Source organism: Sinohyriopsis cumingii, chromosome 3 (assembly GCF_028554795.1).
Source record: "Sinohyriopsis cumingii isolate HCF-2022 chromosome 3, ASM2855479v2, whole genome shotgun sequence".
NCBI classification, from domain to species: domain Eukaryota; kingdom Metazoa; phylum Mollusca; class Bivalvia; order Unionida; family Unionidae; genus Sinohyriopsis; species Sinohyriopsis cumingii.
This window is the reverse complement of record NC_142963.1, coordinates 30,636,396-30,649,270: the sequence shown is the minus strand read 5'-3', so window position 1 is coordinate 30,649,270 and position 12,875 is coordinate 30,636,396. Positions and strand designations below refer to the sequence as shown.

Genomic DNA, 12,875 nt, shown 5'->3' with positions numbered 1-12,875 from the left:
AGTGCAATGAATTAATTACCAGCTATATAAAATGTATTAATAAAAAAGTTATTATTGGCTTTTTTTGCATAATTTACCTCGGAAGTCTGTGAAATGAAAATGACCAAGATGAGCTAGAAGTTTTTTTATAGGTGCACTTCTGAAGTAAGTCCAAGCTGTATACTCTATATACCTATCAATCATACACCAAAATAAACTCTAGAAATAAAAATACACCCTTCAGTCAACACCAAAGTAAAGGAAATTAAACGTTCTTTTAACAATACCTAAGATATACAAGGTCATTTTTAAATAGCCACTAGAACCAGTGAGGAAAACATGGAAATTTCGTTTTCTTTATAAATTTGAGACTATGCAAAATACGAAACTATAGATTCTCAGGTTAAAACAAATAAGAAAATTTGTGCATTTACTTTTCTTTTATTATGTAATCATGGATGATGTTATCAACAAAATGGGACATTAACAATGATTTAATCCATGAAAAAATAAGCTAATTATGTTTATTTTGTTCTTGCTTACACAATATGAATTGTGGTAGTATCATGCATGCAGTGACCTTCATTATGAGGAAATTAGAAGTCTTAGAACACAGGAGTAAAATCAAATTAAAATTTAAAATTGTTGCATTGTGGCTCAGCTCCATATATTTTCCAACCAAATTACACATTAATCACCACCCCACCTTGAAAAAAATATTATATCCAGATCTTACTCTAAACTCATATTAGCACATATACTTTTTGTTCTTGTCATGTATGATTTTACATACTTGCATCCAAATCACAGTACAACTGAACAAGGGAGACAACTCATGAATATACCTTCAAGTCTGGTTTTATTATTCATCTTTAAAACAGTTTACACAAGGGTGCAAGTGATAATACAAGAAATTAAACTTTTTGACAAATTATTTATTATAAAAATATCCAGTACCAAGTGTAGTATTAGTGTTTACATATTTTCTTTTTAATAATGATCATCTGCACACAATAAATAATACATGCACAACAAGATAGAAAACTATGGTAGTTAAAAAGGATATATCAACATTGTAATCTTTACATGTAAAACAGCAACAAATATATCATTAACTATAATACTAACAGTATACATTTACTTGGTAACATTTTGAGATGAAATTATTAATATTCAAATTGCATGAGATGAGGAAAGAGTTGAGGACCAAGGCACATCTCACAGAAAATATTTTAATAATTAAAGATTTGAATCTGCCCAAGATTTCTCCACACTTTTAGAAATATGGGATATAATGAGTGTTTTTTTTTTGTGTGCTAACAACTTTGACAATTTGCAATGTGTCTAGGTTTTCTGTTAACCAGCATAAAATATTTACATGTGCTGGTACTATACATATTTACTTGTTCCACATATCTGTGAAATATCAGCATGCAAAACTTTCGGTCATCCATTTTAGTTAAATTATATGATAATTTTCGGCAGTAAAAATTACCTGATACAGGGTACAACCTGATGAAGCAAAGCATAGTCTGATAATGATACTTTTATATCTTAAGTGAAAAGAAAAGAAATTCTTCATTCATAGCACACTGATGGGCAATTAGTAGCAAAATTATTTATATATTTTTCTAATAGCTTATCATTTAGCATTGGTTTTCTACACAGATTTTGTTGCTCCAGACAACTGCAGGAGATAAATACTTGCGGGGGGGATTAATCCTTGACGGTATGTTCTCAAATAAAATGTACACAAATAATAGTCGTATTCCATTAGTACGGTCTAATAAATAATCAAACCTACTTTTGTGGTCACCTCCATGTAAACATCACTCACAATAGTGAGATTTACCTAGTCCCATCACAAATTTTCCTTAAATATCTTGTAAACAGTAGCCAGCTACTTAATTTGGTCAGAGGTGGTCATTTTTAAAAGGTCCCAAGTATGTACATTTATGGTTATAATGTCAGAAAAGTTTAAATTAGGCATGCATTGATGCAAATTCTTACATAAAAAATTCAGTTGTAAGACAATGTGTAAGTGTTGCCACATCCATGCATCAACATTAAATTTCAGAGCACTGATGCCTTAGTGTGTTGTTATACTTATCCCTTTTTCTTGGTCATACCCAAAACAAATGATGTGTACTCTCTATCAAGTGTGTACTGAATGAACACATGCAATCCTGTTACATATTATCCAACTGCACAGAAGACATTTTCTGAATAGGGAAATAAGATGCTTTTTAATATTGGAGGATTTAAACACCAAAAAAGAAAGATTTGTGAAACGATGCATGGTATAAAAACAGCACTCAACTGCTGGCCACAGCAAGTGTGAGGCAATCCAGATGAAAAGAACTTGAACTCAACTTGTCCATATTGCCGAAAGATGTGTCTCCTAGCACTTTTTATTCCCAAGATTTCACTCAAACAATCAATAGTGTTTTTTAGTAGTAAACGTCTGGCAGCAGGAAGTGTTTTCATGTTGATTATAGTAGAATTCTGCTAACAGGTTAATATCAACCAATCAAGTAGCTTGTTGCTGTATATATTTGCATTCAGCCATTTACTGACACTGAAAGCATCTTGACTTGTGATTGGCTTAATTCTATAAAGCATCCAATCAATGATGGCCTAACATATTTGATTTGATTTGATAGAAATTCCTGTCTTTCAAGCCAGTGTTGTAAATATGTGGATATATATTTCTGGGGTTAAAGCTCCTGTTGCAAAAATTTTGTCCTAAACCTCAAGTAGGTTGGCTGTGGTTGATCAATAATAAAACAGGCACAATTTGTTTATGAAGTATACAGCACAAGAAAACTTTATAGTACTTCGTTGCACTCTCTGAGTGTGAAATTTAGTCAAGGCATGAACAATGTGCAAATCATATGCTACAACTGGTGAGTGCTAAAAAAATGTAGTTTTATCCCAGCAATACATCTTGCCTGCCCAATATTATGACCATACTTTTGTGCATATATTTTGAATAAAAGGATTGAAAGATCAACTGCCCAACACCTTAAACAAACTGAAATATGTGATGCAAATTTGTTTACAGTATACACTGTGTATTCTAGAAGACATTTTCATTACTGAAAATTTCTGAATCAATCTTATTTGGTTCAAAACCCATTAGAACTGTGCAAGCCGTCACAGGTCTTTCTCATTTATTGCCATGCTCTGGTTACAAGCTGGTTATGGAGAAATGAGAACCAGTTCAAAGTTTTCTGTCATTTATGTAGTTAAAATCAACGAAATACACACTTACTTTGTATCTATTTACACTATCTGAAGAATAAAGACACTCTTTGAATGATGTGATTGATACTAGCTTTTGTACTGTAATGCCTAAAATAAAATCAGTTAATTTGTTAAGTAATATTAGCCTAACTGGAAATGCTGTTGCAAACAGAAAGTAAACACCGGTGAGGCATTTTGACAATCTACACTTGAATCAATCAATGATGAACAAGAGGATAATCAAAACATTCATTCAATTAGAGTTGCAATAATCCTTTCATTGAGTTTTTCAACAATCCATCCATTAGTGCAGCCAGCCAGCCAGCCATCACTCAGTTCTACTTGTAATCTGAGCTTCATCTACAACAAGCGAGGTAGAATGATATTGTTTTGATGTTTCAAGAGAATAAGCTTATAACAAGAAAGGTTTAAGATCCTGGGCAAAGCACACCTCAACCCCTCAAAAGGGAGAGAGGACTGAGGGAGGGTTTCACATTTGTCTTCATGTTTCAAGAGAATGAATGTATATGAGGAAGGTTTAAGATCCTCGGTGAAGCACACCTCAACCCCTCAAGAGACGGAGAGGACTGAGGGAGGGAATCATATCTGTTGTAATCTTTCAGGAAGATGAGAAGATGAACAACGAAGGATTAAAATCCTCAGTGAAACATATGGGGTGAGTAGAAATTAAGCTGAGGTGGTGAATTTAGAAAGTGTATACATTTTCAGCAACATTTTTAGCTTGTCATATGGCTTCCAAAAAAGTTACAAAGAATCTTAAAATTAGTGATAACTCTAAGACACTATTGCTGACACAACCAAAGCTATATGCATAATTTTTACTTTCTGCCAAGTCAGGTATGACCAAAAACTAAACAAACTGATACAAAACAAACTCTAAAAAAGCATTACAATTATCTCTGAATTACTTTATATAAACAGATCTAAAATTTCATGCAGTGCAACAAGTGGAATGCTTTTCATCAGTGCTACATTACTAGTCGACAATGTGAAGTGCTAAATCTATTCATAGCTATATATGATCTTCGTCTGAAGGTTGGCTTATCTCCCCTTGAAAAAAGTAAAACACTCTCCAGACTGCCTTTCGAAGAAATAGTTCATAAAAGATGTCAAGCTTTTGTATAAATATTAAGGCTGCAATGTTTACATAGGTAAACGTCCATAACTACAAAATTCACCATGGTAACTATCCTGACTACATGTCTTTAATCATGATGGCAATTCCAGCAGCATTTCTAAATTACTAATTAAGTTTCTCAAGCCGAACAGGTAATTTTCATCTATTTCTCCTTGGGAAAACACATGTGTGAAGTCGATCATTCTTACATCTGCTATGGCATCATTACGCAGGTCCTCAGATGGTTCCATCTTGATATCATTCAAAGAAGTACTTATCACAGAGGAGGAGTTTTCTATACTAATGGAGGAACTGTCATCTGTCTTATCTGATTCAAATGTGCAACCTGACGAGTCCTCATTCTGATCCAGTTCTGTAGACCCACATCCCGAGGACCCACAACCGCTGTCCTCCGTACCATGACATTGAATGCAAGGAGATAAAAAGTTGTTATATGGCATGTCTCCTTCGTAGACCAGCAAGAGGGAACTGGCATAAAAAGAGAACATAGTTTGTGAGGCAAACCAACTTTCAATTTCTCTCAGTTTTTCCAGCAAAACTTGAATTGCATCTCTTCTAAGGCACTGTTGCAGGTTAAAGAATGTCCCAAGCCCTGAAATGAATAGAAAAGTACTTGTTAGTCATGTTTCCTCTCACCTTTCACATCATATGATAGGTATTTGGAATGATGTTGGAGTGTAAAGCCCAAGTGCATCCACTTAAAAAAAAAACCATGAAATTTTTTCTCAAGCCATTAGGAAGCAGCATAGGATGATCATTTTACAGAGGAGTTAGCTTAATTAAGAAACCTGCCTGAAATCAATACAATGCACATTCATCTTTCCAAACATATCAATTACAACAAACTGTGTACAGTTGCTTATAAGTCAAGACAAACTACAAACAATAATGATCATGACCTGCCGTAGTATAAGGCACCCACAGAGCAGGGTCTATGTTGTTTCTTCTCCTGATTACTCCTAAACAAACTTCACAGACCTCGATCGCTGCTGCATTATGCTGGTGATCTGGGTCTGTGCAGTTTGCAGTTCGACTTGACTTATAAGCAAGTCTATACAGTAATTTATAACTTAAGTACCTGACATATATGCTGATTATACAGTATTTAACACAGTTTCTAGCCTGTGACATTGTTTATTTACATCCTTGCCAAATCTTGTTGCCTTTGAATTCAAATACAACTGAATTATCATTGATCTTTTCCCAATTTAGGTTGCTTGTATTGTTTGACCTCTGATGTTGAGGAAAATGCAGTCAGCCTGATGTTCAATCAGTAAACCAAGGTATATCAGAAATGGTCCAGTCATTTTTACCTGAGTGTTAGCCTATTAAAGTGACATAGTATGTTTTAATTATAATGAATGCAAAGAGCTTATATACTTACTCATATTAGGCAAGTAGATTTTAGTACAAGCTCACCTAATGATGCTAAATCCTGTGTAAAGTGACTACCCTATGCTGCTATGCCTTAGTAAAGTGACAATCATATGTTACTAATCCCTATGTAATGTGTAACATGATCTATACTACTAACTCATGTATTGTGACTATCCTATGCTGCTAACCCATGTATTGTGACTACCCTATGCTGCAGCCCATGTATTGTGACTACCCTATGCTGCTAACCAATGTATTGTGACTACCCTATGCTGCCAACCCATGTATTGTGACTACCCTATGCTGCTAAACCCATGTATTGTGACTACCCTATGCTGCTAACCCATTGTATTGTGACTATCCTATGGTACTAACCCATGTATTGTGACTACCCTATGCTGTGAACCCATGTATTGTGACTACCCTATGCTGCCAACCAATGTATTGCGACTACCCTATGCTGCTAACGCATGTATTGTGACTACCCTATGCTGCTAACCCATGTATTGTGACTACCCTATGCTGCTAACCCATGTATTGTGACTACCCTGTGATAATAGCCCCATGTAATGCAGCTACTCTATGATGCTAACCCCTTTTTCAAAGAGACCCTGCCTGACTATAATAAAAAATGTTCACAGATATCATAAATATCCAGAATTTACTAGCATTATTGGGGTCTTAAATTTCAAAGGTCGGCATATTGACAAGAGGCCTGATATTGCTCACTTAGGTATTTGATGTATGTCAGTTTGTGAATACAAATTCCCACATGTACTTAAACCAATAAGAGGAAAGAAGAGCTTGGATCAAACACTTGCTACATTGTCTGTTAATGGTGTTATTAATCTTCTTATGCCATATCACAGGATCTCTTTTTTTTAAAGCTTAATATGGACAAGTCATTTATAGTTCTGCATTTTCATCCCCTCTCCAGGGACTAGGCTCTGATTTATAACTCAGAAACTTGATATTATAAGGGAAGTTATGGATTACTAGGTCTGTCCAGACCATTGGAACCCCACCCCCTGGAGTCATAACTTGGAAATCACTGAGGTCCCCACAAAAGGGAGCTGATGTCTAAGTGGTTAAGGAATTTAGCTCATAACTGAACCTGTCCGAGATCTTGTTAATATAAGCTTACATACAACATCTGATCAAAATCTGATCAGATATACGGCCTCTAGAGTGTTCAGATCAATCCAAGATCACCTCATTAATATAAATGGCTGTTATGCACAATCAGACTCAGGGGTCTTGATGATATAAGCTTGAATACCAAAAATATGGTCTCTAGAGTATTCAAAAGCTCAGTCAAAATATGGTCTTTAGAGTATTCACAAGCTCAGCCAAAATATGGTCTCTAGAGTATTCAAAAGCTCAGCCAAAATATGGACTCTAGAATATTCACAAGCTCAGCCAAATTATGGTCTCTAGAGTATTCACAAGCTCAGCCAAAATATGGACTCTAGAATAGTCATAAGCTCAGCCAAAATATGGTCTCTAGAGTATTCACAAGCTCAGCCAAAAATATGGTCTCTAGAATATTCACAAGCTCAGCCAAAACTATGCATGATCACTATATTAATATGTATGGATGTTACTTGCAATTAAATTCACCAGATCTCCACGACACAAGATTACAAACCAAATATTATTATGACCTATCAGAAATATGTCCTCTAGAATTTTCAAAAACCTCATCAACTTAGATGCAAGATCACCTCATTAATATTTGAAGATGTCATACATAATTAAATTCATCTGAGATCTTGAGAATTAAAGCTTACATACCTAATCTGATCACAATATGATTAGAAACATCACCTTCAGAGTGTTGACAAGCTTAGCCAAACAGATCCCAACCTCTATGTGCTTTTTACTACCAATGTGCTTCCTCACATAGTCTCTGCCACCATGCCCAATGCTAAAATTTGTGGCATACTGCATGCAAAAAGCATGATGTATATCGGTGTTTGATGGCAGAATGCACAGCCAATTTTTGGTATATTCCAAACTAAACTTCACTTTTTGTACAATACATTTGTTTTTCCTTGTTGGAGAAGACATTTTCATGATGAGGTGCTGAATGGTAGTTGAAATCAGTGTTTGCTGTGCATGCACAGAGCAAAATTCCCGCTAGGCCCCAGTTTCTCTCAAAAGTATTTGTAAAACTACTCTTATACACATAGATCAAAATGCACTAAAATGCATGCTACCGGGCCAACTGTACCAATCAGCTATAGTTCCACTAATATCACAACTAGCAGTACCGGACCATTTTGGCAACTGCCGATATCACGACTAGCGCTTAACTGGAAATCGGTTATTTTATTAAAGATTTAAAATAATTGAGAATTGGGGAATTTGTGACTTTTTTGCATGCAGTGTGAATACGTGAATCACTGAAAAAGTCGTGAAATGCACGCCAAAATCATAAGGGTTGACAGATATGCACATACACCAACCAGTCATAGTTGAGCATTTCAAAACTTAAACAAATGGAAAGACACAATGATGATACCACATGCCCCTATCACAATCACATAGGAGCCATAAAAAGTAGAACAAATGAAAATTTAAAAAATTTCAAAAATGCATAAAAATGTAACGCTTTCTGACAAATGACTGAAAAGATAGTTAAATAGGACAAGTAACCTGTATTTGAATCCATTAAAGATAATTTTATTGAACAAACAACTGTTTTACTGTCTTCACTTATACACCCAGTACAACACTAATTGCCACATAATGCTATCCTAAACATCAGCAAATTACCAAAAACAACCTGCTGACTATCAAATGAAATTTCATATTTTGTGTGATAAAAAATTATAATATTAAATAATTAATATTAATTAAAGCCAGTAAGTATACCTTTCTTGAGCAACTCATCTTCGCCCAACTTTCTGCAGAAAAATTTGTCATAGAATTTTGTCTTTTGCTCCACTGGATCATAGGTCTGAAAGATAGACATGTGGCACAAAGCCCTTAGTTATACATACGTCAACTTCTTTATTGAGTAAGAATATCATCACATATAAAGATCTATGTATGAAACTTATGGCACATCAGCAAACTATTGGTTCTATAGAGCCAAGTAAAAGTTATGTAGTAAAAATAATAAGGGTAAACAAGAGGCCCAAAATGGACCTGATATTGCTCACCTGACTAATATAACAGTTAATCACTAATCAGGCCTTTGTATTACTGTAAGAACAGTCCTATATAAATTATCTCCAAAACTCCATAGTGTGTCCATTTAACCTATTTTACTATGGACTGATACAAATTAATTCCAAACATAAAAGTATAATACGGATACTCATTTGTTCTTAACTGAACTCATCCAAGACGTTGATGATATACACCTATTTACCAACTTTTATTAAAACTGAATAAAATGTTCTCAAGATCTAGTGAGGTAAGAAGCTCAGTTAATCAGATGCAAGATCATATGATTAATATGCACTGATCTCATTTATTATAAAACCTGTCTAAGATGTTGACGATTAAGCTTGTTTACTGACTTGGAGCAAAATCAGACTCAATTTATGTCTCCAGTGTGGCAAAAAAATCAGCCGATCAGATGCAAGATTACATCATAAATATGTGCAGAGTTTGCTCAAACTCATTTAACATCTTGGTAATACAAGACTAGTTAACAAGTCAGATCAAAATATGACCAGAAATATAGTTGTCAGACTTTTGACAACTACAACCAATGTAACAACACATCATTAATACAATAGTGGATCTTGCTCATCATTATACTCAACAGTGATCTTAGTGATGCATGCTTATTTACCAAGCTTGATCAAAATCCTATCAAAATGAATCTGTGTAGGGGGCAAAGCCCAGTCAATCAGTTGTAAGATCACCTCACTGGTATTTATAGGCCTCACTCAAAATAAGATTCATCAACATCTTGATATAATATGCCTATTTACTTTAGTTTCATTAAAATGGGTTCAGAAACAGCATCACTTGTGTGCGAAGAAGCCGAGTTAATCAGATGCAACATCAAATTAATATGTATCACTCTGGCTCATAATAAAATTCAGTGGAAATCATGATGACATAAGCCTATCTAGCAAGGTTGAAAAATATTCTCATTAGAATTGTTGCTGAAGCGTTGACATGCTAAGCAAATCAGAGGCAAGATCATCTCAGTTAATATGCATGAATCTCACTCATGACAGTACCAATCTAATATGTTGATGATTTAAGTATATCAAGTTTAATCAAAACCAAATCAGAAATACACTCTCTAGAGTGGTAACAAGCTCAGCCAACTGGATGCAAGTTCACCTCATTATTATGCATGGATTTAGCTCAATGCTAAACTCATCATATGAGAGATTATATAAGCCTACATTTTAAATTTGATCCAAACTGGGTCAGAAATATGGCCTTCATACAGCTAAAACGCTCAGCCTATCAGATGCAAAATCATATCATTAACATGCATGGATCTCACTCATTATAAAACTCCTCAGAGATATTGATCATATAAGCCCATATTCCAAGTGTTATCAAAACTGAATCAGAAATATGGTCTCCAGTATGGTAACAAGCTTGGAAAAAAAGTCAATGACGCAAGGTCACCCCGGTCTCTCTCTCTATTTATAAATATATGCTTATGGTTGAGGGAACCATTTCTACATGTTGTCTCACATTATGAAAATTGATACAACTACTCACACCAGGCATAATCTGATAGCCCTTTCATTGACCACAAGTAATTAGATATGTAGATACTGAACCTGATTGAGTGACATGATAGAAATACTGGTTGTTGAAAAACCTGTTCTCAGATTTTGTTAAAATGTGTCAGTGAAACTGTTGCTTATAGAGATGTGGTTTTGTTATTATCTTTCAGGCTTATTTATTACCCAGTTTACCATATAAGTCATTAAGAAATAATAATTTTAAAAGAACAGAAGACCCATTTTAAATTTCTTTGCCTTAAGATTGAATTTCAAAAGTTAAGTCTCCTGATTTTTTTTACAAAGTGGACTCTTGATTTGTACAAAGTAGACTCAACTGATATTTACAAATTGGATTCCCCTGAATTTTATTAAGTAGACTTCATTGATTTTTTACAATGTGGACTCCCCTGATTTTTACAAAGTAGACCCCACTGATTTTTTATGAAGTGAACTCTTCTGATTTGTATCAAGTAGATTCCTGATTTACACAAAGGAGACTCTCCTATTTATAAAAAGTAGACTCTCCTTATTTATACAAAGCAGACTCCTTATTTCTACAACGTTGAGTCTCCTGAGGTTTACAAAGCTAACTCTCTTGACCCCATACAAAATAGACTCCTGATTTCTACAAAGTAGAGTCTCCTGAATAATACTCATAAGCTGACAATTATGACTAAGATAATGAAAACTGATAATGCTAAACATTACTAGCAGTCATCCTCATCCTTGTCAATGTCAATGTAATCACCACTTTCACCACCTCCTTCAACAACAACATAAATAATGTTATCATCATCATCCTTGTCAATGTCAATGTAATCACCACTTTCACCACCTCCTTCAACAACAACATAAATAATGTTATCATCATCATCCTTGTCAATGTCAATGTAATCACCACTTTCACCACCTCCTTCAACAACAACATAAATAATGTTATCATCATCATCCTTGTCAATGTCAGTGTAATCACCACTTTCACCACCTCCTTCAACAACAACATAAATAATGTTATCATCATCACTAATGACACTGCCTTTATACCTGCATTCCAGTGAACTGGAATCCAAACTTTTCCACATAAGGAAACTTGGTCACTTCTCTGGCTATTTTAGTAGGACCCGCTTCTGGATCATAGGTTCTTTTTCCCATCTTTATATCCACCACACATGGTTTGCGGAATGGATATACAATGTTTTCTAGTTTTAAGTAGGTCACTGAAGAAGAAAAAAAGACAAATGTTGGATTCCCTCTACATCAAGATGTAAGAAGTTAAGGTATTAATGGTTGAAAAGAAATTGATGACTTTGAAAAGTCTCCACAATATGGTTTTAAAACATAGTAGAGAGATTCAAATTGCTGTAAACTTTATGGTTATTTATATGTTCATATAAGGCTAAATTCCTATGTTTCAGTGTTTTTCTGCGTAAGTAATACACTATGGTTGGCAATAATAACAAGAGAGCTTGAATTGTAACATATTGCTGTATTGTAAATTGGAAAATGTATATACCTGTTAACATGCATTGTGTATGCTTGGTAGCAATGAGTTGTTTCATCAATACCTCACATTTAATGTTATGTAAATTATATTATGTATCTGTTAGGCATACTTTTATTAAATCTATAGATGCCACAGTGAAATAGGAATGTCAGTTTTATATAGTCAGAACCCCAGCAATTTACTTTAAGCACAAGACCTTACTGATTTTCAGTGCTTTTCAAATCCCATGTGGTTTATCTACCCACCATGTGATATGCTGGAGCCAAAGATAGACTCCAGGAGCATGTATTCACCTAATGTTGTGTGACAAGCTGGAGCCAAGAAATGACTCCAGAGGCATGTATTCTTCTAATGTTGAGTGATGTGCTGGAGCCAAGAAAAGACTCCAGAGGCATGTATTCCTCTAATGTTGAGTGATGTGCTGGAGCCAAGAAAAGACTCCAGAGGCATGTATTCATCTAATGTGTGTGATGTGCTGGAGCCAAGAAAAGACTCCAGAGGCATGTATTCCTCTAATGTTGTGTGATGTGCTGAAGCCAAGAACCGACTCCAGAGGCATGTATTCCTCTAATGTTGTGTGATGTGCTGAAGTCAAGAACAGACTCCAGAGGCATGTATTCCTCTAATGTTGTGTGATATGCTGAAGCCAAGAACAGACTCCAGAGGCATGTATTCCTCTAATGTTGTGTGATACGCTGAAACCAAGAAAAGACTCCAGAGGCATGTATTCATCTAATTTTGTGTGATGTGCTGAAGCCAAGAACAGACTCCAAAGGCATGTATTCATCTAATGTTGTGTTATGTGCTGAAGCCAAGAAAAGACTGCAGAGGCATGTATTCATCTAATGTTGTGTTATGTGCTGAAGCCAAGAACAGATTCCAGAGGCATGTATTCATC

At 34.9% G+C, this 12,875-nt stretch overlaps 1 protein-coding gene across 8 annotated transcripts in view; it reads right to left on the bottom strand.

Annotated features, from left to right (window-relative positions):
* Nucleotides 1-893: 893 nt before the first annotated feature.
* The window catches only part of LOC149802620 (inositol polyphosphate multikinase-like), an 87,853-nt gene continuing 75,871 nt past the window's right edge, over nucleotides 894-12,875 (bottom strand). For all 8 annotated transcript variants that reach the window (XM_089951937.1, XM_089951934.1, XM_089951939.1 and 5 more), the window contains 3 exons: nucleotides 11,518-11,690; nucleotides 8,639-8,723; nucleotides 894-4,976 (listed from right to left, as the gene is read on the bottom strand). In XM_089951937.1, the coding sequence (XP_089808063.1) occupies nucleotides 4,456-4,976; nucleotides 8,639-8,723; nucleotides 11,518-11,690 (779 nt within the window). In that variant the 3' untranslated portion in view covers nucleotides 894-4,455. The remainder of the gene's footprint in view (nucleotides 4,977-8,638; nucleotides 8,724-11,517; nucleotides 11,691-12,875) is intronic.